At 42.6% G+C, this 23,912-nt stretch overlaps 1 protein-coding gene across 1 annotated transcript in view; it reads left to right on the top strand.

Annotated features, from left to right (window-relative positions):
- The window catches only part of Xpo6 (exportin 6), a 96,068-nt gene that overhangs the window by 22,002 nt on the left and 50,154 nt on the right, over positions 1 to 23,912 (top strand). Inside the window, exons 2-7 of the mRNA XM_013011576.1 lie at positions 5,928 to 6,018; positions 7,900 to 8,012; positions 9,180 to 9,377; positions 12,370 to 12,529; positions 14,875 to 14,952; positions 20,822 to 21,275. Coding sequence (XP_012867030.1) covers positions 5,928 to 6,018; positions 7,900 to 8,012; positions 9,180 to 9,377; positions 12,370 to 12,529; positions 14,875 to 14,952; positions 20,822 to 21,275 — 1,094 coding nt within the window. The remainder of the gene's footprint in view (positions 1 to 5,927; positions 6,019 to 7,899; positions 8,013 to 9,179; positions 9,378 to 12,369; positions 12,530 to 14,874; positions 14,953 to 20,821; positions 21,276 to 23,912) is intronic.

Here is a 23,912-nt window from a genome sequence, read left to right as displayed (position 1 = left end):
ATATATACACATATATATGTATATATATGCATATATATACATATATATATGTGTGTGTGTATATATATGCATATATATACATATATATGTGTGTGTATGTGTGTGTATATATATGAGGGGTTTTAAATTTGCAGCATGCTCTTTTGGTGGTCTGTCAGTGTCATTTCCCCTTATTACCCGATTCATCCCATGTAAGACAGCATCAGCTCATTTCTCATCCTTCAGCCCCTCGAAGTCGACCCTCCTTGGCTTGCGGAGGAGCTGACACCAGGAAGGAGCTCTGGTGGTCTGCTCTGGTTCCACATTCCAATAACTGGCAGCTTTGGGCAGGAAGCTGATTGAGCTTTTTCATCACTATTGCAAAGTTGGACTTGCTGTTCTTTGGGTTTATTTCTGTCTTAAGCGTCTGTGGACCTGTTTTAGAATTTCTTGGTAGCATGCCTTGTGTTCATGTGCTCAGTCAGTGTGTTTGCAGTTTTACTGACGAGGCGAGCAGATAAAAACATTCATCCTCCGGGATGTGTACCTGGGAATGAGAAGCAGATGGCTTGGTGAAGGGAGTGCCTATTCTTGGATGATTACTCATTTATTTTGGACACTTCCTTGCAGAAAAATTATTTTTATAATACTCTTTTGGCTGTCTAATTAAAGCCTCTGGTATATAAATAAACATATAAGATACATATACTGAAGTGCATATGGTTGTTGCCCAGTTTTTTTTTTTTTAATGTTTAGCCTGTGTAGCATTTCAAAGAGAGTGGGTGAAAATAAGCCTGGCATCTGAGAGAACAAATTAATGTCTTCCCTCCTCTCTGTACCACTCTCTTCCTTCCTCTTGCCTCAGCCAAGCCAGGAGCTTGGCTGCTTGGAGCAGTGAGGAGCCTAGGTTGGAGACACCAGTCCACTAGATGAGATTTAAAAACTTTTATTTGGAAGTCATTTCAGATGGACAAAGATTGTAGATAACGAGTTGTCCTTGTTCAGTTTGGACTCTTACCTATTGTAGCTCATTGCTTCTATGTGGTATGTTTTCTAATAGGGATATTCTCTTACATAGCCAAGTTATACTTAATAGTTTCAGCTAATTTAAGTTGCTTCAGTTCCTTAATCTACCATTTGTGTGTGGGGGTGGGGGAGGCTTGAACTCAGGCTTTGTGCTCTCATTTGACTTTATTGCTTAAGACTGGTGTTTTACCACTTCCAGCTTTTTACTGGTTAATTGGAGATAAGGTCTCAAAGACTTTCTTCCCAGGCTGTCTTCAAACCTCGATCCTCAGATCTCAGCCTCCTGAGTAGCTAAGATTTCAGGAGTGAGTCACTATCGCGCAGCTTAATCTACTATCTATGTTCCAGTTTAGTTAGTTGCTCAGTTATGTTTTTTACAGCCTTTTTTTTTGGCCTGGGCAGCCTTTCAACTAGAATCCTCCAGATTTTAGCCTCCTGATTACAGCCTCATAGCATTATAGTTGTGAGCCATCAGCACCCAGTCTTTAGACCTCTCTCTTTCTTCCTACCCCTGTCTAGTTTGGGATCGAGTACAGCATTTATTTGGCATGACTCATTAGTGTTTAGATTTGTTGTTCTGAATTTTTGAGATCAGTATGCATTGGTAGCTAATTAGTAGCTGTTGTATTGTCCAGGAGTACATGAATAGGTTTTCTCAGCATGAAACTGTCTTGTCTACAAATAGGTTTTCTCCATTTGGTCCGCATGGGGATGTGACATGCCATCTTGACCTTACCACCCCCACTGTGGGGCCCAAACTCTGGGAAGTCGTCTTGCTTCTGACTCCTGAGCCTCAGTAGTAGTAGTTACATCTTCTGTTCATGGAAGAGATAGAGAATCTAATGAGTTGCCGAGAACTGATGAAGCTGAGCACTTTACTTAGAGGTCTCTCTAATACTTTTATAAGTAACTACTTGGCTGTCTGAAAGGTCATTTGTCTTTCCCCTTGCTTTAAATTACTTTATATTCTGATAGTCAGTTCTTGGTCATTTACCATATTGCCAGTATCTCCTCCTATTCTGTGGCTTCTTATACACTCATATACATTGTGTTATCTGATGAATGTTCCAGTTTGTCATTCTTTCCTTCCTGTTCAGTTCTTTATGTGTGGTTTTGAGGTAGAAAAAAATCTCAGGACCTCAAGATTATGACACTGCCCTATAGATACTTTGTTGTATTTTTTTCACCCTTTATTTAATTCAACTGGAATCCTTGTGTGTGTGTTCTGTATCTTAGGTTTAATTTTTTTTAAAAAAAATAATTGCCTTGTTAGAGTGACTCCCGAATGGCACATTTGACTTTACAAATGTTACTGACTCACATTATTTACTGCGTATCATTGTAGTCTGTTGACCAGTAAACGTAGCTTTTCAACATGGGCTAATACCAAAATTGTGAATAATGGAATTTTGTGCACACACACACATACACACAAAACCTACTGCAAACTTAAGTACTGCTCTGTATTTCAGGATTGTGCTTATTAATCCTCAGAAGGTAAGCAACTGCAAGAATACCCATTTGCATAGCCTCACCCTCCATATTACACTGTGAAAGAGTATATATCTTTCTACATTTATTGCCAAAGGAAGAGCACAATGCAAGCTGAAGGTTACCAGTTCAGAGAGGTAGTAACACCCCAGCCCTTGGAGCTTCCCCTCCTGATCAGAAGGTTCTGTTGTCTTATCGGCACCTGTCCATTTTGGCTCTGCAATGGGAGGAAAACTCAATGTGCTATTGCTTTGGATAGTTTGAGATACGTCTATATAATTTTGCTAGATACCTTAGGGTATCAGTAACATTTCTATTTTACATATTGACCTTAAACCCTAAGTTGTGGAGTCATCAGTATATTCTTGTGATTCATACATTGATTTCCATCACCTGTCTTTCTCTGTCAGTTCATTCGATTAAGTCTAGGGAACAATGAAATTATTGCAGGTCAAGGGCTGCCCAATAGGAGAATGTGTATAATGACACCAAGGCTTTTTTTCTCCCTGTGGATACAAAATTATGTCTGAGCTGGATTTAGGAAAGTTCTGTTTGGAACAGGGAGACAGTCATATTCTATGGACGACTCAGTGAGAAAGTCTGGAGACTTCTGTCTGTGCCAGCTTACTGTGATAAAAGTGGCAGAAGTTTCTAGAATGAACGAAACTGTAATCTGACAATTCGGCAAGCTGAACTTAGGTTCAGCTGCAGACTTGACTATTAAACCAGGAAGTTACTTAGTTTTAAATTGATCTTCCTCCATTCTTCAGATCTGGAGCTGTAAATTCCAGCAGAAGCTGGGAGGCAGTACATGAATCTCAAGTGTTCTTGAACTATTTCAAGGCAGGAGATGAAGGCCGAATACCCTTTGGCAAGCTGCACATTGCTTGTTCCTAGCATGTAGTGTCACTTGGTTGGCTTTTTGTTGTTTCTTGTTCTTTGTGTTCTATTGCTCGAAAGTGTAGTCTTGCCTGGAGTGCTACCACTTCCTCCCATCATCACAGTCTGGATTTGGGCTTTGCCTCTCCCTTGAAATAGCGGCAAAAGTTCTAGTGGCCTTCCTGTCAGCGGGAAGTGGGAGAATTTTCCAGTGTCCTTCAAACATTTGCAGGTCTTGAGCACATCCTTTTTTCTGTCTTCCGACTCTTATGACTTCAGCATAGTTCTCAACCTCTTTTTTAAATCCTCTGCAAAATTTAAATAGCTTTATTTTGAAAATGAAGCTGAAAAACCCCAGTGGGTATGTTTGTGGTAAAGTCCCAGGGTTGGGTGTCTCTGATTTCAGAGTAGGCCTTACCATTTCTGTTTTGCATTGTTTTTGGTTGCCTTGACCTGCTTTGTGTAGTGTCTAAGGCCAAGTGAAAATCAGGGCAATATAACTACTAGTTTGATAATGCCTTACAGTTTATGTAGCACTTTTACGGGATCACCTCATTTGATCCTGCTAACACCCTGGGAGACAGGTATTGTTGGAATTACAGAAGTGATTAAACATGTGAGCGGTGTGCTGCCTGTGCATGTTGAGAATCAACTGGTGAGGCCAGGGCTTAGGCTCCAGAGCTCCTGTAGCCAGCATTGGATGGGAGCATCTACATGTGATTTTTGGTGGCTCTCTGTACATTTTGCAGCTCTTTGAGCTCCACCTTAGTTTCTTGAGTGGGGGCAGGAAGAGTTGGTAGGGAATGGAAGTGGGAGCAGAGCCCTCTGGGAGACTGTCAGAACTTGTCAGGAACCAGGAAGTCCTCAGATCTCTTAGGAATGAAAGGGAAATACACTGATAGTTGATTACCAGGGCATCATGAGCTCAGGACTTTTCAGAATCTGCTTTACGATATCTTAACATGAGAAAAAGTGGAGAAGTGGGACTTGAAGATATGTATCCTTCATGCTCAGGAACCCATTTTAGCTTCAGAAGTAAAAGCTAATTGATTAGGGAGGTTTGAAAGAGGAGTGTAGGGTTAATCCCCCAACCCTACTCCACCCCGGTCGTGGGGCTTGAACTCAGGGCCTGGTTGCTGTCTCTGAGCTCTTTTTCTCAAGGCTAGCCCTCTATCTACCACAGCCCTTGAGCCACAGTGCCACTTCTGGTTTTCTGGTGGTTAATTGGAGGTAAGAATCTCATGGACTTTCTTACCCAAGCTAGCTTTGAATGTGATTTTCAGATCTCCGCCTCCTCACAGACCTGAGCCACCAGCTCCTTGCTCTTTATCAGAGTCATAAAATTCAGACAAGAATGTTCTTTATACTCACATGTACTGTTACGTTAAGACTGTACCCTTCAGTAGGTAAAGATTGTCAGGAACAGTCTGCACAGTGACTATAGTGTGGAGGCACAGCTTACTTGTGGCCCCTGATCTCAGTAGTGTTCTTGCACATGGTGGATGATAGGGCTGGGCCTGTACCACACTGGCACAGCTTCTGAACTCCACTCCAGTGCTGACTCGTCTGAGTGATGGCTGAGGCTCTGCCATCTGTGTAAGAGCCAGTTGGAGGCTCTGACCAGTCTTAGTTTGACACAGGACATTTGGGTCTGGGCCTGTTGCACTCAGGCTCATGGAGGGGATTGGGGCAAAGCAAGACAGATAGGAAGGAAACAAAGAGAAAAAGTCAGGAATCTGTTGGCTCTCATCCATGGTGTTAGATTTAATGCCGCTGAAGATTCATGGTCTGGAAGTCTTCACCTTATGGAGTTTTTTTTTCTTTTTTCTTCTTTTTGTTTTTGAGATAGAGTCTCACTATAGAGTCTAGAATTTGAGAATCCTCCTGCTTCAGCTTCCTACATGGTAGGATTACAGGCATATGCCACTGTACCCGACCTTGTGTGAAGTTTTGGCTTAAGCTCATTGCTGCAGCTTCCCTACTTTACTGAATGAAAAGGAAGAGGAAGAGGATGAGTCTGGAACCTCTGTCCCTTCCCTCTTACTCCTTCCCAGCAGCTCTGCTGAGAGTCATGCTCAGCATGACTTTCAGCTGCACGTTCATCTCTTTTGGCTGACCACGTAAGATTGAAAGTGACATGACTCCCAAAATGCCTTCCCAAACCCCATGAATCCACACACACAGGCAGGGGATGTGATGGGCCTCAGTCAAAACACAGCTGATTCCCAGACATCAGAATGATGAGACGGAGAGTGTGGGTTTCCCTGCGCATCTCTTTTCTGTAGCACCTTTCCACAATTGGCATTCTGGACTGTTTGTTCCTTTTCTGTAACACAAATAACTGAATATTGTGCAGCAGCATGGATTTGTAGAGGATACTAAGACTTGGGAAGTTCTCTTTTGTTTTTGTGGTTTTTGCAATGTAGTTGAAGAATGTCAAACTCCAGATGTTTGAGGAAGTTAACCGTTCTTGCCTTAGTGTGCCCTGGAGGGATTAAGGAAGAGAACTGAAGATAGAGCTTAATGATGTTTTTTTCCAATTCCTTTGTCAGGCATCAGAAGAAGCCTCCCTCAGGGCACTGGAGAGTCTGATGACAGAATTTTTCCATGATTGTACAACCAATGAAAGAAAACGTGAGATTGGTGAGTGTGGTTGTAGCGGGCAGGAAGGAAAGAGCTGGTCAAGGCAGGTCACACCTGCATGAGTTCCCTGAGGTACTGGCTCTGTTGCTGCTGCTGCTGAATGCAGACTTGACTCAAGGGTATATTTACGGATTTTCTTTCCTTTAGTCAAGTGTGAGCCCCTTCTCCATATACACTTTGTTCCTAATTTCAGCACTGCTGAACTTTTATGAGAAGCCTATGGCTTAGTAAACTCATGAAAAGTTCATTAAAGCGAATTGTTTTGGTGTGCAATGGTCTGGGCTGGATCTCTTAACTTGGGTTACTTTTTTTGTGTGTGCCAGTCCTGGGGCATTACTTAACTCAGGGCCAGTGCTCTGTCCTTGCGTTTTTTGCTCAAAGTAGCACTTTATCACTTGGGCCACAGTTCTACTTTCCCCTTTTTAAAGGTTATTGGAGATAAGAATCTCACAGACTTTCCTGCCTGGGTTTGCTTTGGACCTCAATTTTCAGATCTCAGCCTCTTGAGTAGCTAGGATTATAGGCATGAGCCGCTGGTGCCCAGTTTGAAACTGATTTTAGAGTAGATTTAAATAATCACATGCTGCAAATACTTAATCTGAAATGCAGGCGAAGGAGAATCTGGAGTTGTGATTCCTCGAAATGGGTGTGTCTCCTCAGTTCTCTTTGGAGCTAGTCTTTACAATATTATTTGTGTATGGGGCAGGGCCCGCTTATTCCTTCTTTTCTGTGGTCTTAGGACACATTCAAGGCTTTCCTTAGTGGGTAGGAGAAAAGAAGGAGACCTGGTCTTAAAAGAGCTCTGCCCATCTTCATCAGAGACCAGTTAATAGTACTCTAGAACCCGATAGAATGCTTGGTCAGGACCTCAGGAGACCATCTGGCTATTTTGTTATTGGAGGAAGGGGAAGTATCAGGAGGAGAAATGGCTTGCTGGAGTCAGCACAGTATATAGTGGCTGAGTACAGCCCAGAGGGCCTCTGCTCCAGCCCCCACTCACGCTTTGTTTTGATTTCACTTCTGGGATGCATAGGCTATGCTTAATTCTTAGCATAGGCCGTTATCTCATGGAACTTTTAGTAAGTCTATCTCATGTGACATTTAGCCTAAATTGTAGGGAACTTAACCGAGCAGTGACTTGAGGATTAGAAAGAGCTCCTGTCTGGCTCTTTCTGCATAGAATTGAGACTCTCTTAGGACTGTTGCCATTTTTCTTTTTTTCTTTCTTTTCTTTTCATGTTGGATTATATGTCATGGCCAATGTAGCAGGTCCAGAGACATGGCAATGGCCTCCCAGTACTTGTGCTGAGGATTTGGGCTGGTGCTGTCAACAGCCTCAGGAGGAGGAAAACAGCCCTCAGGATACCATTGTTACTTTCTTTTTTTTTTTTTTAAGGTTTTACTGATATTTTAAAACTGACCTAAGTGTGAGTTAGCCAAACTGAATTGTCTTGTGATTTTTCCTATCCTTTCTTTGTGAGGCCTTTTTTTCCTCTTACATCTCTGAGAGTGAACAGTGTAGACTTTACTGAAATGTCGAAGAGTGGTGAGGCCCCAACCTAAGGAACCCAGAGATAATATTATACCTTGTTGCTTGCACATTTTCAGTTAAGTAAAGTCTTTAACAGTGGCTGTGTCTCAAAAAAAAGCACGTCTAGCCAAGCTCCTGGCTTTAGCTGTATTGAGAACACCGTGTGAGTTGGTGCTCTAGCACTAGTGTGCTCCTCTTCTTTCTTCTAGCAGTGGCTGGCTTTGCTGGTTGGTGATGATTCAGTTTGTAGTATGTGGGGAAGCATGTTTAAAAATGCCATGAGATTGCTCAGCTTTGGGTTAACTTTTTATGTCTTATCACCTTCTTTTATTGCCGTTTCACTTTTACAGAAGAGCTTCTTAATAATTTTGCCCAGCAAGTAGGAGCCTGGAGATTCTGCCTGTACTTTCTCTCTAGCACTAGGAATGACTATGTGATGATGTACAGTTTAACGGTTTTTGAGGTAAGTTGTCAGATAGTTTTATACTCTTGCAAAGTCCTTTGTAGCAGGTTGCCACACCATTGCACGAGGCTTGAGCTGTAATGTGCAGATGCCTGGTAAGCAGGGGGAACTCAGCCCAGGCCTTCATCCCAGGTGCTGTCTCTGTTAGATGTTGGTATCCTAGACACTTGTCCATCCTTGACCCTTGACTCCAGAAAGAACAGGTGGGTGGTTGAGTCTGTGGTTAAGTAATTGGCTTGTATTTGATGATGGATGCCTTTCCTTCCATGTTACCATTTAAAAGGGAAAGATAACTAAAGAAAAAGTTTTGGGAGGAGGGGTGATACCCATAATACCTCATCTTCAAAAGCTTGTTAACACTCTTTTCATCTTAGCCTGTGCCCTCTTAAAGTAATTTAATGAAACACTTTCCTCATGTCTTCTTCTTTTTTTTTTTTTGGGTCCGGTTGTGGGGCCTGAACTCTGGGCCTGGGCGCTGTCCCTCAGCTCTTCAGCTCAAGGCTAGTGCTCTACCACTTGAGCCACAGCGCCACTTCCGGCTTTTTTCTTTCTGCTTATGTGGTGCTGAGGAATTGAACCCAGGGCCTCAGGCATGCAAGGCAAGCGCTCTACCACTGAGCCATCTTCCCAGCCCTCCTCATGTCTTCTTTTGGGTGTTTCTGGAATTTGAACTCAACCTCATGCTTGCTAGGCAGCACTTAGGCCACACCACTAGCCCTTGGTCTATGTTAGCTATTTTTTAGATAGGATTTTCTGTCCTTTGTCTGGAGCTGGCTTTGGACTGTGATTCTCCTTCCTGTGTTTCCTAGGTGTCTGGGATTATATGTGTGTGCCACCATGCCTGGCTTGTTTGAAAAGATGGAAGTCTTGCTTTTTTGCTCAGGCTAGCCTATAACTATGATCCTCCTCCTCCCCATTTTCTTACCTCAAGTAGCTGGGATTATAGGCATGTTCTACTACGTGTGTGTGTGTGTGTGTGTGTGTGTGTGTGTGTGTGTGTGTGTGTGTGTAAGAGAGAGAAGCAAGATTAGGTCTTGTTATGTTGTGTCAGTCCCTCAAGTGCTGGGATTACAGGCATATGTCCCTCAAACTTGCTAGTAGATAAGTACTCTGCCAAATGTTTTGCTTATAGGTAGTTAATTTAAAAGATGCATGTTTATTTTTCAGAATCTGATCAATAAAATGTGGCTTGGGGTCCCGTCTCAGGATAAGATGGAAATCCGTGGCTGTCTGCCCAAACTCCTTTTGGCTCACCATAAAACCTTACCTTACTTTATCCGGAATAAACTTTGCAAAGTTATTGTTGATATTGGACGTCAAGATTGGCCCATGTTCTACCATGACTTTTTTACTAACATTTTACAGGTAAGGTTCTACCTGAGGAAACTTAATCTTGTAAACTGTTTGTTTGTAGAAGTGATTACATCTGAGTCCTGAGCAGTTTTAAGATTTAGCATTTTGGAACTGCAGTAGCAAGGTTATGGCAGAGTAGATTGCTGCCTTTACCTTGCTGTGACAAAGCTGGGCCTCCACAGTGCAGGAGGGTGAGGAAACTAGACTCCTTTGTTAACCTCTTGTGAAATTCTGTTCAGCAAGTCTTTGAAAACCTGCTTGGTGCTGCACCAGTGCTGTTGCAAGGATGGAGGACTTCGGTAGTGTGAACATTTGGAGGGAAAGTAGCTGGTAAATAGTAATTAGCCAGCGCCAGGAGCCTTCCTGCCATGACGTGTAGGCAACCTCATAGAGGTTGGAAAGGCTTGTGGTCTTGCTTGGTCCCTAGACTTTCCCTTTTATATCCTTGTTCAGAAATGATACTTCCTTGGTCTATGATGGGAAGAATGTTTTTCAGGGAAAGGAAAGTACCCTGTAGTTCCTGAAGTGAAGAAATCCTTCACTTGAGGTATGACTTACAAAGCTGAACATCTTTGGCTCCTACCTGTGACTCACACCTGTAATTCTAGCTGTTCAGATGGCTGAGATCTAGAGATTCATGGTTTTAAAGCCAACCTTTGTGAAGAAGTCCATGAGACTGCATTCCAAAATAACTACCATATGCTGGACTGGAAGTATGTTTCAAGTGGTAGAGTGTCAGTTGGTATCAAGAAAGCTGAGCAAGCCTGAGACCTGATTTCAAACTTCACTACAAGTAGGATGAGGGAAAGGAGGTGGGAATATGAGTGAATATCTAATGTGTGGATTCAGTTCCTGAGTGTCTTCTTTCCCCCTAAAGCTTATAAAGCTTTGGTAGCTTAAGTAACACATTTATTTTATTTATTTATTTATTTATTTTGGGTCCGGTCGTGGGACCTGAACTCTGGGCTTGGGCGCTGTCCCTCAGCTCTTCAGCTCAAGGCTAGTGCTCTGCCACTTGAGCCATAGCGCCACTTCTGGCTTTTTTCTTTTTACTTATGTGGTGCTGAAGAATCGAACCCAGGGCCTCGAGCATGCAAGGCAAGCGCTCTACCACTGAGCTACCTTCCCAGCCCCAAGTAACACATTTGTATCAGAGTGTGACCTACATTTAATTATGAAATGACTTTAATGAGAAAGGTAAAGTGCTTCTTAAATACAGAACATTTTTTAAAGTTTTTTTAACCTTTAAATAGTTGTACAAGAGAGTTTCAGTTTAACATGTCAATTTATGTGTATATTGCATTTTGATCAGTGTCACCCCTTCTGTCATTCCTTAACTTGCTCTTAATAGAATGTGGGGCTTGAAGTCTGGGCCTAGACACTGTCCCTCAGCTCTTCAGCGCGAGACTAACACACTACCACTTAAGCAACAGTGCCACTTCTGGCTTTTCTCTGTTTATATGGTGCTGAGGAATTGAACCCAGGGCCTCATGCACGCGAAGCAAGCTCTCTTCCACTGACCCACCTTCCCAGCCTCTAGAATGTGACTTAATAGCCACTCACTTTCATTATTTTTGGATCTGGAAACTAAAATGTTTTAAATGTTAGGAAAATGATTAGGAAGATGTAAGTGTCAGGCTATGAAAAGTGTACTTTTTGTGTGTGTGCGTTTATGTGCCAGTAATGGGACTTAAACTAAGGCCTTATGCTGTGTGTGTGTGTGTGTGTGTGTGTTGTGTGTTGTGTGTTGTGTGTGTGTGCGCGCACTCTTCAGCTCAAGGCAAGCACTCTACCACTTGAGCCACAGCGCCATTTATGGTTTTCTGGTGATTTATTGGAGATAGGATTTTCATGGACTTTTCTGCCCAGCCTGGCTTTGAACTGTGATCTCAGATCTCAGCCTCCTGAGTAGCTAGGATTACAGGTGTGAGCCACCTGTGCCCAGCTAGTTTTGAACTTTGTTAAAGCATAAGTTTAGTAAACTTAAGAATTATAAAGTTGTCTTTAACAACCTGGATGTTGAAAAGACACCACAAAGGGAGATGTACATATCTTAGTCACTAATAAACGTCCCAAATATATATAGTGTGTCTTAGAGAAAAATGATACAGTAAGAGCCTGTTTGAGTAAGTGTGTGTTATAAACAAAACTTGATTACCTGGCAAAAACCTGCTAACTAGGCAAAATGCTGCTGAGAACCTGAACTTAAAAAGCAATTGCCGGGGCTGGGAAGGTAGCTCAGTGGTAGAGTGCTTGCCTTGCATGCGTGAGGCCCTGGGTTCGATTCCTCAGCACCACATAAGCCGAAAAAGCTGGAAATGGTGCTGTGGCTGAAGTGGTAGAGCGCTAGCCTTGAGCTGAGAGCTGAGAGACAGCGCCCAGGCCCAGAGTTCAGGCCCCATGTCCGCCCCCCCCCTCCCCCCCCCCCCAAAAAAAAAGAATTGCTATGTTACGTATCAAAGTGCATTGTTTTCCTTTTTTCTTTTTTCTTTTCTTTCTTTTTTTTTTTTTTGGGTCCAGTCGTGGGGCCTGATCTCTGGGCCTGGGCGCTATCCCTCAGCTCTTCAGCTCAAGGCTAGCACTCTACCACTTGAGCCACAGCACCACTTCCGGCTTTTTTTTTCTGCTTATGTGGTGCTGAGGAATCGAACCCAGGGCCTCATGTATGCAAAGCAAGCACTCTAACTGAGCCACCTTCTCAGCCCATAAAGTGCATTGTTTTCTATGTTTAAGTTAATAGATTTTGTGTGTGTGTGTGGTACTGGGGTTTTAACTCAAGCCTACTATTTGATCCATGCTTCCAGCCCCAGAATTTTTTCTTAGAGTAAGGTGAGAGTATGTTTTGAGTGGTTAAAAAGTCATTTTTTTCTGAAATGCTGGCTATTGGAGCCTGTTCCTGTAAGATTGAACATACAGAGATACCTACCTCACAGGTTTAGTGCCGCCGAATCCTGTCTGTATCTTATCAATCTGACACTGCTTAGAACTTTTTCTTTCTTGGCAGTTGATTCAGACCCCTGTGACGACCCCCCTTGGGCTGATCATGCTGAAGACAACCTCAGAAGAACTAGCTTGTCCCCGCGAGGACCTCAGTGTGGCTCGGAAAGAGGAGCTGCGGAAACTGCTGCTGGACCAGGTGCAGACTGTGCTTGGGCTCCTGACAGGTGAGTGGTGTGGTGTGCCCAGAGCTCCCACAGGCTCTGTGCTGTTGCTGAGACCTCGGTGCTGTCTTCCCTCTACTTACCAGCAGCACATGGCAGGACTTCAACATAAGGTTGTAACTCAATTTCCTTGTAGCCTTTTCTAACCTAGTCCTGCCTATAACTATGACTAGGCATGATTGACATGCTCACATGGAGTCTTAAGTAGGTGTATATATAGTGAGTTCTTTATTTAAGATCATTTAAGGCCGGGAGAAATTGGAAGAGTAGTAAGATGTAAGACAAGGGAGGTGGAGGTGTAGTTCAGTTGATAGAGCACTAGACCTGTCTCATACCTCTTATGTCCTACTCACATGCCATCAGATTTATACTTTCTTCATTTTTTTTTTTTTTTTGCTGGTACTGAAGCTTGAAATCAGGGCCTAAGCACTTTCCCTTCAAGGCTGGTGGCTCTACCACTTGAGCCCCAGCTCTATTTCCAGCTTTTTGGTGACTAATTGGAGATAAAACTCTCACAGACTTTTTCTGCCTGGGCTGGCTTTGAACCTTTTTTATTTTCCTTAAATTTTATTTTATTACTTTTCTTTTATTTTTGGTTAGCGCTTACACTTGCACTCAGGGCCTGGCTGCTATGGGTGAACTCTCCTTTTGCTTATTCTAGCCCCCTATGACTTTGAGCCATAGCACTACTTCTGGTTTTCTGGTTTAATTGGAGATAAGAGTCTTACCAACTTTCCTCTCTGGGTTGGTTTTGAACCACAGTTTTCAGATCTCAGCCTCCTTAGTAGCTAGGATTATAGACTTGAGTCATCAGCATCTGGCTTATTTTGTTATCTTTTAAGTAGTTGTACAAAGGAGTTGTCATTTAAGAAAGCAGTTTATGTGTCTCTTTTTAACATTCTTACCCATTCCTCTCAACCTACCCTGGCTTTGAACCTTGAAGCTCAGATCTCAGCTTCCTGAGTAGGATTACAGCTATGAGCTACCAGCACCTGGCTCAATTAATACTTTAAAATACAACAAGGTTATGCAGTTATCACCACTATGTAATTCTAGAGCATTTGCATAACCCCAGAAAGAAACTCCATTAGAGGGCATTCTCCTCTTTCCCTGACGGTCACTAGCTAGGGTATATGTCTGGATTTGCCTTAGCATAAAATGGATTCATACTTGCCATTTGTATCCAGCATGTTTCCTGGGCAGGCAGAGCTGAGCAAGGAGGGAGACATTGTAGAGGAGGTGAAAAGCTCAGGGGCTGACATCAGAAAGTCAGAGGAAAAGTTTAGATTGTGGAAGGAAAAGCAGGGCAGAGGTTGGAAAAGAAGGCTTGTGTTTAATGTACAGTGGATTATTCATTTCACATGTTAAAGCTTTGGGTGTGGCGTGGCTTGAGGGCTGGGCTAGGTGAGGTTAGTTGCCAAAATGTGGGGTGGTGCCTCTTACCTGGTGAGGTCTGTGGGCTAAGTGATGAGCTCCAGGGAGCAGCTGATGTACAGGTCTGTGAGTGGAGGCCTGTTGGGTGACTCAGAGCTGGACCATAGTCAGAATGAGTTGGGGCCTAGAATGAGACTTGGGGAGATTTGAAGATGTATGTTTGAAGCCATGACAGGAGATGAGTTGCTCCAGCAGAAATGGTGAGATAGAACTAAGTCTATCACAGGACCTGGGGAAGGTACCATTTAAATGCTGGATGGGTACAGGGTGTGGTAGTGGCCAAAAAGAAGCAGTGGTGCTCAAGAAACCAGAGAAAATCTAGGAAAGAATGGCAACACAGGGTCAGAGAGATGTTGGGCATAGCCCAGAGTGTGTGGAGTACCATGCTGTGTCAAGGAGAAGGGTTCAGGTGGTTACCAGGTGGCTCGTGAAGATTGGTATTAGAAGAGTAGTGGGGAGAAACCACATGGCAAAGTCAGGGTGCTGCAGTCAAGATTCTGAATTGGACAGGACTCTGAAAGATAGCTAAGAGTGGGCATAGCTGATAGCTAGAGAAGGACAATATAATTGAAGAGGGAAGATTAAATACTGATCTTTGATCAAAGGTATTAATCTTTTTTTGTGTGATAATACTGCAGTTTGAACTCAGAGCCTCACTCAGCTTATTGCTCATGGATAGTATTCTGTCATGAGCTATGCCTCCAGTCTGGCATTTTTCTGGTTAATTGGAGGTGTAGCCTTTTAGACTCTCTGTCTGGGCTGGCTTTGAACCTCAACCTTCTGAGTAGCTAGGATTCAGTTGTGAGCCACTGGCACCTGGCTTAATAAATCATATTTTAAAACTTGATTCTTATGATTGTTACATGTTGGACTTTATGTTTTGCTTAAACTCAGTTTCTCCTTTCTTGGTGTAGGTATCTTGGAGACTGTTTGGGACAAACACAGTGTTACTGCTGCCACCCCACCACCATCCCCAACTTCAGGAGAAAGTGGTATGGTCTGCTGCCACCTTTGGCATTTCTGGTTAGGTGCATTCCGGGGTTCCAGTGGGACATAACAAGTTTTGTCTACCTGGTACAGGTAGACAATGGTAATGACTTAATGGTAATCCATTTTGGCCCCTTTGTCCATGTTTTCTGACTAGCTAGCTCTCTATTGTTTAGAGAGAGAGAGAGAGAGAGAGAGAGAGAGAGAGTGTGTGTGATTGGAGATAAGAGTCTGTGTGTGTGTGTGTGTGTGTGTGTGTGTGTGTGTGTGTGTATGTTTTGAACTCAAGGCTAGGCAGGTGTTTTTAGTTCAGCCATTTCTCCAGCTGTTTTCATCTTATTTTTCCAATTGGGTCTTGTATATTTTTCCTGGGACCAGGATTAGACTAGGTTCCTCCTATGTATGCCTCCTGTGGATGACAGGTATGAACTGCTCTGCTTGGCTTGTTGATTGATGTGAGGTCTCACTAATGGTTTCTTTCACTGTGGATTTGCATGTCAATCCTCAGGATTTATTTCATCCTCCTTATTAGTTGAGATTACAAAATGTGCACCATTATGATGGTGGTATCTTTGATCTTGTGTCAGTTGCCTCCATCTCTTTTAATTTATTGTTGTCCGTTCTAGTTTGTGGACTCTTTGATTTTTGTTTTTCCCTCAGACTTCCTGGCCATGTTGCTTGTACTGAAGTTGGTGCAAGCTGGGGCTTGACTGGTCTGCTTTGCTACTCTGCAGAGCCATAAAGAGGTGGCAGTGGCCTGAAGGACAAGGTGTAGCATAGGAGAGAACTTCTTCCCAGCTGGTCTATTTCAAGAGCCCTGTTGCCCAGGGCACATGGGAGACCAGTTTGCCTGCATTGAATTTGCATTGTAATATAAATGGAGAATGTAAAGCTTGAGCATTGTTGTAGTGGTTATTAACTACTTCACTAGTAGCTAGTTACATATCTAACTCTTCTTTACTCATCTCAGTAAGTATCTATTTCAGGAGTCACTGATTCAAGGAAAGAAGACATTGTGACTGAGTAGGAATTTTTAGTTTCTGAATGCTTCTGTTTACATCTGTTTTCACAGATGCTTTTCAAGTAGAGGACATCCTGTGAATTGGCACAAATTTCTTCCTCTATGCTAAAGGCTGAATGTGACTAATGAAAAATAATTGCCACATCTTTCTCTTCTTCTACCTCAAGAAAATAGACTGTTGCAATCAGACATCCTTAAGCCCAAACTGTCTTATGTACCCTGTCATTAATATGTGGAAGTTGAAATTTTTTCAGTTACTGTACAATAGAAAATATATCATGAGTTTTTTTTTTTTTTGGTCAGTCATGGGGCTTTAATGCTGGGCTTTGGTGCTGTCCCTGTGCTGTTCAGCTCAAGTCACGTGCTCTACTGCTTGAGACACAGTGCCACTCCCGGTTTTCTAGTGGCTTATTGGAGATAAGAGTCTCACGGACTTTCCTGCCTGAGTTGGCTTTGAACTGAGATCCTCCTCAGATCTCAGCCTCCTGAGTAGCTATTACAGGCATGAGCCACCAGCGCCCCGCTGTCATGAGTTTTGAAGGCTGCTTAGAGTACCCAAGTTCCATTTATCATACTTGGATTAAAAACTATCTCAGAGTTCTAGAGTATATTCAGAACTCATAGGAATTTGAGCTATACAGTTGTACTTAATGGCAAATGCATCGTTGGCCTTTTTTTTTTTTTTTTTTTGGTGCCAATCCGAGGGCCTGAGCGCTGTCCCTGGGGTTTTGTGCTCAAGGCTGGTACTCTGGATGGCATTTTACCACTTAAGCCACAGCTCCACTTCTGGCTTTTTTGGTGGTTAATTGGAGATAAGAATCTCATGAACTTCCTTGCTCCTGCTGCCTTTGAACCACCATCCTCAGATTTTAGCTTCTTGAGTAGCTAGGACTACAGGTGTGAGCCACTGGTGCCTGGCTTAATATAGCTGAGCAGGTTTATACTTTGGATTATTTGAATGATTAAAGTTTACAAATGATGCTGCCGTTTGGTTTTTTGATTAGACCAATACAAGGAATATTTCCCAGTTTGCCTAGTCACTAAATTTCCCCTTTCATATAAGATTAGTTCTGTCTCCTCATAGTGGGGTACTAGGTAAGCATCCAGTAGAGCTTCCTAGCACCTCTCAATACTGTTGTGGTACTCACTTGCTTTCAGTAGCAGAAGCTGTATTTTTAGTTGACCTCATCAGGTATGTTCTGATCTACTTTATTTTCTTTGGGGTCGGGTTGGGGAATATTAGATCATACACATAAAAAGTATTTTCTGCTTTTACATGTTGTCTAGTTTTTATTCATGAGATGAGGTGACAGTTCTGTATGATCCATTTAAATGTGTGTTGTCCACTTTATGAGTAGTGCTTATATACTATTATTATTATTATTATTTTTTTTTTGCCAGTCTTAGGGCTTGAACTCAGGGCCTGAGGGCTGTCCTTGAGCTTCTTTTGCCCAAGGCTACCACTTGAGAGACCACACTGCTTCTGTTTTTTTCTGACTGGTTTATCAGAGATAAGAGTTTCCTAGACTTTCCTGTCCTTGGCTGGCTAGTTTCTCAAACTGCTACCCTCAGATCTCAGCTTCCTGAGTAGCTAGGATTACAGGTGTGAGCCACCATTGCCTAGCTACAATTTTTTTTCTTAAGTGTTGAATTTTGTTATTTGAAAAAAAGTGAAATACATTAAGGCTTGGGAGGGGGTGGGGAGCTTAGGGAGGTAAATAAACTTTTAAACTGGTGTACTTCCTCTTTCAAAAATTTCTTGCATTTTCTCTGTGTTTGGTAGTTGTAAGCAAAGTCATCGGATCTTGCCCCATTGTGTGAACAGTTCTGATGACTTAATCAACATACATTCTGCTGCCTTTGCTCAGTTGTCTTTGGACATTTACAGCACAGTCAAGTAAAACTTGCAGAAAAATTTCTTGACCCTGTGTGGTTTTGTAGAGGAAATTCATTCTGAGAAAGTACAAGGTTCAGTGAACAAACCAAACTAGTTCCTTAGTTACTGTCTCCTTACTTTCTATTTTCTAGCTTACAATTGGTTATAGTGGTGGGGCAGATTTCATTGTTAAATTTCCACTCATGTTTACAACATTCCATTCCATTATCCCTTTTTCCCTCTTCTCAAAACAATTTCAACTTGAATAATTTCATTGGTTTATTTTTATAGTTTCTAATAATATATCTCCACAGTATTCAGCTTCCTTCATCTGTTCCCTTCTAAGAAGAAAGATCAGGGACTGCTCCTTGCATCATCTGTAACACACACAATCTGGATGTGGAAAATGGTTTGAAGTGTGGGGGGTAACGTGGTGGGGGGAGGTGTACAGAATTTCTCAGAATAGTTCCTCAAATTGCTGCCTCATCCTCTAATCCCAGTCAGTGAGGAGCACTCACATCATTATGCTGAAGGCTTGCTGCAAGGCCTTCATAGGCAAGGGACCTGGGGCTTTTGAGGGCAACTGCCAGAGCCCTCATGGCCAGGGTGAGAGAGCAGAGATAGGAACCCAGCATCCACTCACAAACACATGCTTTCTGTCCTAACTTGTCCACCTCGGTCACTGTCACCACTTCTGATCACGTCCTTCTTCTCCTGGCGTTGTGTGCTGGCCTTACCCTTTAATGGACATATGGCCTTGAGTGAGTCCTTTCACCCTCTCTGACACTGATGTCAATTTTATGAGAATAGCTATTTAAGGGTAAACCAGTGAATGTGTGGACAAAGCATCTTGCTCTGGCTGCTGCTCCTTGTTGTACAGTCTCTGCCTCTTGGTCTCCTCTTCTTAGTCTGTACTTCCTGCTCGGTCAATTGGAAAAAAAAAGTGTGCAAAATGAACTGAGATTGATGCTGCAGTTCTGAGTTAGCTTTGATTGTTGTTCTTTAGTAAAAGTGAAGAGACTATCTTTGTTACACAAATGCTGTGCAGTTTTTAGTGTAAGGTTTGCATACACACTGATGAAAAGTTTGTAGAGAAGCTTGAGTTGTTGAGGTGTGTATCTTTGTGCATTTGCACATCTTTTCATGGATACCTTATAAGCTACCTATTGAAAGACAATCAGAGGATCAGTCTCAGTACACTGCCTGTGATCTCATCCCCTCCTTTCAAAGGTTCTTGGGATATTTTCCTCTCATTTTACTAAGTTAAGGCTATGGGTAGACTATTGGTTATCAGCTGGGGTGTTCTGCCCTGTAGTGTAGGGTCTGGAGAGAGGTGGTTAACACAGCTGGAGGAGAGCTTCTGTCCTGTAGTGAATGGAGTCTGGGATGCTGCTAATCTACAGTGCAGAGCATACCAAGGCTTTATTCAGCCCTACATTTCAACAGCGTTAACTAAGGTTGAGAAACCCTGAGGCAACAAACTTGAAATAAAAAAGCCAAAGGGAAGAATGATAGGATTTTGTAGGAGAGTTTCTTAGAGTTGTGACAGCCACCATGGGCAGCCTCCAAGTTAGTAAATATACTATACTCTGCCCACATATTTTTTTTTTTTTGTCCTGGGCGTATTTTTGAACTCTGGGCCTTGAGCTCGCTAGGGAGGTAATCTACTCCTGAGCCACACTTCCAGTGTCCCCCATTTCCCCCGTCCTCCCCCTTTTTGGCTCTTGTTATTTCTGAAGCAGGGTCTCACTTCTTGCCCAGGTACAGTCCTAGACTACAGTCCCCCTATTTTAGGTTTCTCGTTGTAGCTAGGGTGACAGGTGCATATTACCACATCAGCTTCTTCCATTGATGGTGTCTTTTCTGCCCAGGTTGGTCTAGAACCATGGTTCTTTAAACTCAGCCTCCCAAATAATATTGTAAGTGTAAGCCACTGTTGTTCAGTTTTTATTCATTTATTTTTAAGATGGGCCTGTGTAGCACATGGTCACCTCTAGTAGAGAACCTCCTGTCTCTGCCTCCTGAGTGCTATCTGCCTGCAGTCCACTCTGCCTGGTCATGTTCCTTACTTAGATTAGAAATTGTTATTTGGTGATGTGTTAAATTAATTTTTCTCTTTTGAAGATTTGTGTTGTTGTTTTAATAAGTTTTTCATTTCCCTATGTCTCAGCTTCTATATATTTTTTTAATTAATTAACTTATTTATTTATTGTCAGTCAAGGGGCCTGAACTCTGGGCCTGGGCACTGTCCCTCAGCTCTTCAGCTCAAGGCTAGTGCTCTACCACTTGAGCCATAGCACCACTTCCGGCTTTTTCTGCTTATGTGGTGCTGAGGAATCAACCCAGAGCCTCATGCATGGGAGGCAAGCGCTCTACCACTGAGCCACCTTCCCAGCTGCTTCTATCTTTTTTATATGAATTTTTGTCCTTGGTTTTAGTTTTTAACTCATTAGTATCTAACTTTATGATGTTAAGGCCTTTTATGTTATGAACATGTATTTTTTTTCTTAAAACATGGTTATGATTGTAGAAGATGCAAGAAAAGGAAACTTTGGTAGGCAGAGGCCTTTGGTAATATTACTACTCTGTTTCCTGGGAATCTGCTGTTCTACAGATCTTATTGAAACCACATTTAGGTTAGAATAGTGAGACTATAGCCAGATTTTTTTTCCCTCAAGAATCAGTATTAGTTATTCTATTTTGCTCTGCTATTAAGTTTTTGTAGTGTGTTTGTGTGTATATATATATGCATAAGCCAGGGATTGGACCCAGGCTTATGTGTGCTAAGCTTAGCAGCGTGTGCTCTGTCACTGAGGTAGACCCCAGCCCCTATTCTTGGTGTTTAACGCTGAACATGATGATTTTGTTTTTTATTTCATATGTGATTATAAGCTTTTTCTGGGGGAAGAAGAATTACTTAGAGTGTTTGTGAGAGATTTGATACTGGTTATTGTAAAAGCTTCTTTTAAATTTCCAGGTGACTTACTAAGTAACCTGTTGCAGAGTCCTAGCTCAGCCAAATTGTTGAATCAGCCTATCCCCATCCTTGATGCGGAGAGTGAGTATATCTGTTCTTTGGCCTTGGAGTGTCTGGCCCATCTCTTCAGTTGGATTCCTCTGTCTGCCAGCATCACCCCGTCCCTCCTCACCACCATCTTCCACTTTGCACGCTTTGGCTGTGACATCCGGGCCAGAAAGATGGCATCAGTGAATGGCAGCAGCCAGAACTGTGTCTTGGGACAGGAGCGTGGCCGGCTTGGTGTGCTGGCCATGTCCTGCATCAATGAACTCATGTCCAAAAACTGTGTGCCTATGGAATTTGAGGAGTATTTGCTGCGTATGTTCCAGCAGACCTTCTACCTCCTGCAGAAGATCACCAGGGATAACAACGCCCACACGGTGAAGAGCAGGCTAGAAGAGCTTGATGAGAGGTAATGCAAAAGGTGGAGTCACTGTGCTGGAGACAGGGCTTGTTTGTTACGCCATGCCACGTGCTGTCTGTAACCTGTTTAATTTCAGAATATGGGCCTCCTGGTAAGGAACAGAAAGGTAGGTGGGTATGTACAGCAAGTCCAGACTGAGCTGGAAGGGCTAGGGTGGTTAAGGGAAGTGAGTTGAGTGTGGAAAATGGTGGTGGCTTGTGTAGGCCTGTTGTCTCTCCTCCCTGTTGTCTCTCTCCTGTCCTGTCCACGCCTCTGTCCCCTTCCTCACTATCTGCCTGCAGGTCTGAGGTGTGCAGGAACCAAGAGCGTGGCCCCTGCCTACGTAGGTGAGAACAGAAGAGGCTCATGGAGGTACAGGGGTTCTGTTGCTCCTTCTCACTGGATGCTGCTTGTTTTCACCATCCAGCTGTTTCCCAGTGGGCATCTTGTGGTATATAGGAGTGTTGTTAGTATCCTAATAAGTTTTACACAAATGATGCCTGTTCGCTCAAAGACAGGATAAATATTGATGAGAGTGCAGTCAGTGTGGCACGTATCTGTATTGCTTTGCTACTTCCTCATGAATAGAGCCTAAAATTCTTCAAGCCTGTTTTCATAGAGTCCTTTAGGATATGAGTTGAGTATAATAGTCTTGAGACAGGGTTGCATTATTTATTTCTTTTGCAGATGATGTCATGTATGTATTTTACAACTTTCACTGATAAGGTGCTACTGCTGTGTAAAGATGAAGGCAGTTGAGGCCTGCCTTGTGGACTGTTGAGCAGCGTTCAAGTAGATGTACTGGGTTGGATTACTCAATGTTTACATAGCTTAGCAGTAAAATTTATTAATATTTCAATTTATTTTCCTTCCAATGTCTTTATTAAGCTCTATAGAGTTATTTATTTTCTTTTTCTCAAAATATGTAACAGAATATAATGTCAGCTATCTAAAATCAACGAAGTTTTAGTGCTCTATTATCTTTAGTGCTTTTTAAATTGGATACAAGTTTTTGTAAAGTTAAATTGATACAGAAGATTATTTTGATTCCATCCGTTATAAATAAGTTTTATGTGATGCTTATTTTGTAAGATCAGGAAAGAAGTAGTCTAAGAAATATTTTAGTATTTAGTAATGACTTTTTTTTTTTGCCTGTCCTAGGACTTGAACTCTTGGTCTGGGCGCTGTCCCTGAGCTGCTTTTACTTAAGGCTAGTGCTCTAATACTTGAGCCACAGCTCCACTTCTAGCTTTTCTGTGATTAATTGGAGATAAGTGTCTCATGGACTTTCCTGCCTGGGCTGGTTTCACACTGCAATCCCCACATCTCAGCCTCCTGAGTTGCTAGGGTTACAGGTGTAAGCCAGTGGTGCCTATCAGTAATTTTTTTCCCCCTGTCCTGGGACTTGAACTTAGGGCCTAGACACTGTCCCTGAGCTTCTTTTGCTCAAGGCTAGCACTCTTACCATTTGAGCCACAGCACCACTTCTGGCTTTTTCTGTTTATGTGATACTGAGGAATTGAACTCAAGGATTTGTGTATGCTAGGCAAGCACTGTACCACTAAGCCACATTTCCAACCCCACCAATAATTTTTACATGACCTCAGCTGCTTCAGTAGTCACACAATTTCTTATCCTTTCTAGTTTTGTTTGAAGAAGGGTTGGCTTGCCTTCATGTGTTAATTAAGAATTGAGCTACCTGTAGCAGCCAGCAACTATTAATTATTTTGACTTTTCCTTTTAAAGCCCATAGTGGCCCCCAAACTGTTAGGGTTCATATTCAGTTGGCATAGAAAGCTGTCATGGATTATCTGTGTGCTGACTTTGTTCTGTGTAACTTTTGTGCTCTTGCTTTTTTTTTTTTTTATTTAACCCTAACTTCCTGTTGCACTGGAAGTAGAAAGGTGACATAAAGAATACTGTGTGCTTATTTCCTGGCTTGTGGGTCTCACTACTAATTCTGAACATCTCTGACAACTCTTGGTTTCTGAGCTGCTTAACCAAGGCCTAGGCTTTTCTTCTCTTCTGCCTTTTTTCTAACTTTCTTGTTCATTAGCAACTATATCAGAAGGTGGGCAAGGGAAAGAAAATGAGGTGAAATTGAATCTTTACTGAACACCTGTGGGTTGGTGGTTGGTCCCCTCTTCTCTGTTTCTCCCCCTCCCCCCCCTTTTTTTGTCTGTTTTTTGTTTTCATGTGCTAGAGCTCTAACTCATAGCCATGACATGCTGGACACATGCCTCGCCCTGTGTTTTAAAAATTGGGTTGAATTTTAAAATAAGATTGATTTTGGTGGATATCTTGTCTCTGATTTCTCTTTGTTCATTTTGTGGGCAATGGGTACAGCTTCCTAAGGAGCAGTAAGCTTGCTGCTGTCATTGAAGATCCATGTGAGAAATACAATGCAATACTCCAACAGAGGACTGAGCAATTGCTGCTCCTGAGTATTAGTGGTTGGAGGACCAGAGAGAAGCCCTTTGTATTTTTCTGCCTCTCAAAACTATTGATCTTAGCTGGGCATCAATGGTTCATGCCTGTAATACTTAGCTACACAGGAGGCTGAGATCTCAGGATCATGGTTCAGAGCCATCCCGGGTAGCAAAGTTTATGAGACTCTTATCTCCAATGAATTATCAAAGATATGGA

This window comes from Dipodomys ordii, unplaced genomic scaffold (assembly GCF_000151885.1).
Source record: "Dipodomys ordii isolate 6190 unplaced genomic scaffold, Dord_2.0 Scaffold14, whole genome shotgun sequence".
In the NCBI taxonomy this organism is placed as follows: domain Eukaryota; kingdom Metazoa; phylum Chordata; class Mammalia; order Rodentia; family Heteromyidae; genus Dipodomys; species Dipodomys ordii.
The sequence above is the reverse complement of the archived record's forward strand: the minus strand, read 5'-3'. Positions and strand labels throughout refer to the sequence as shown.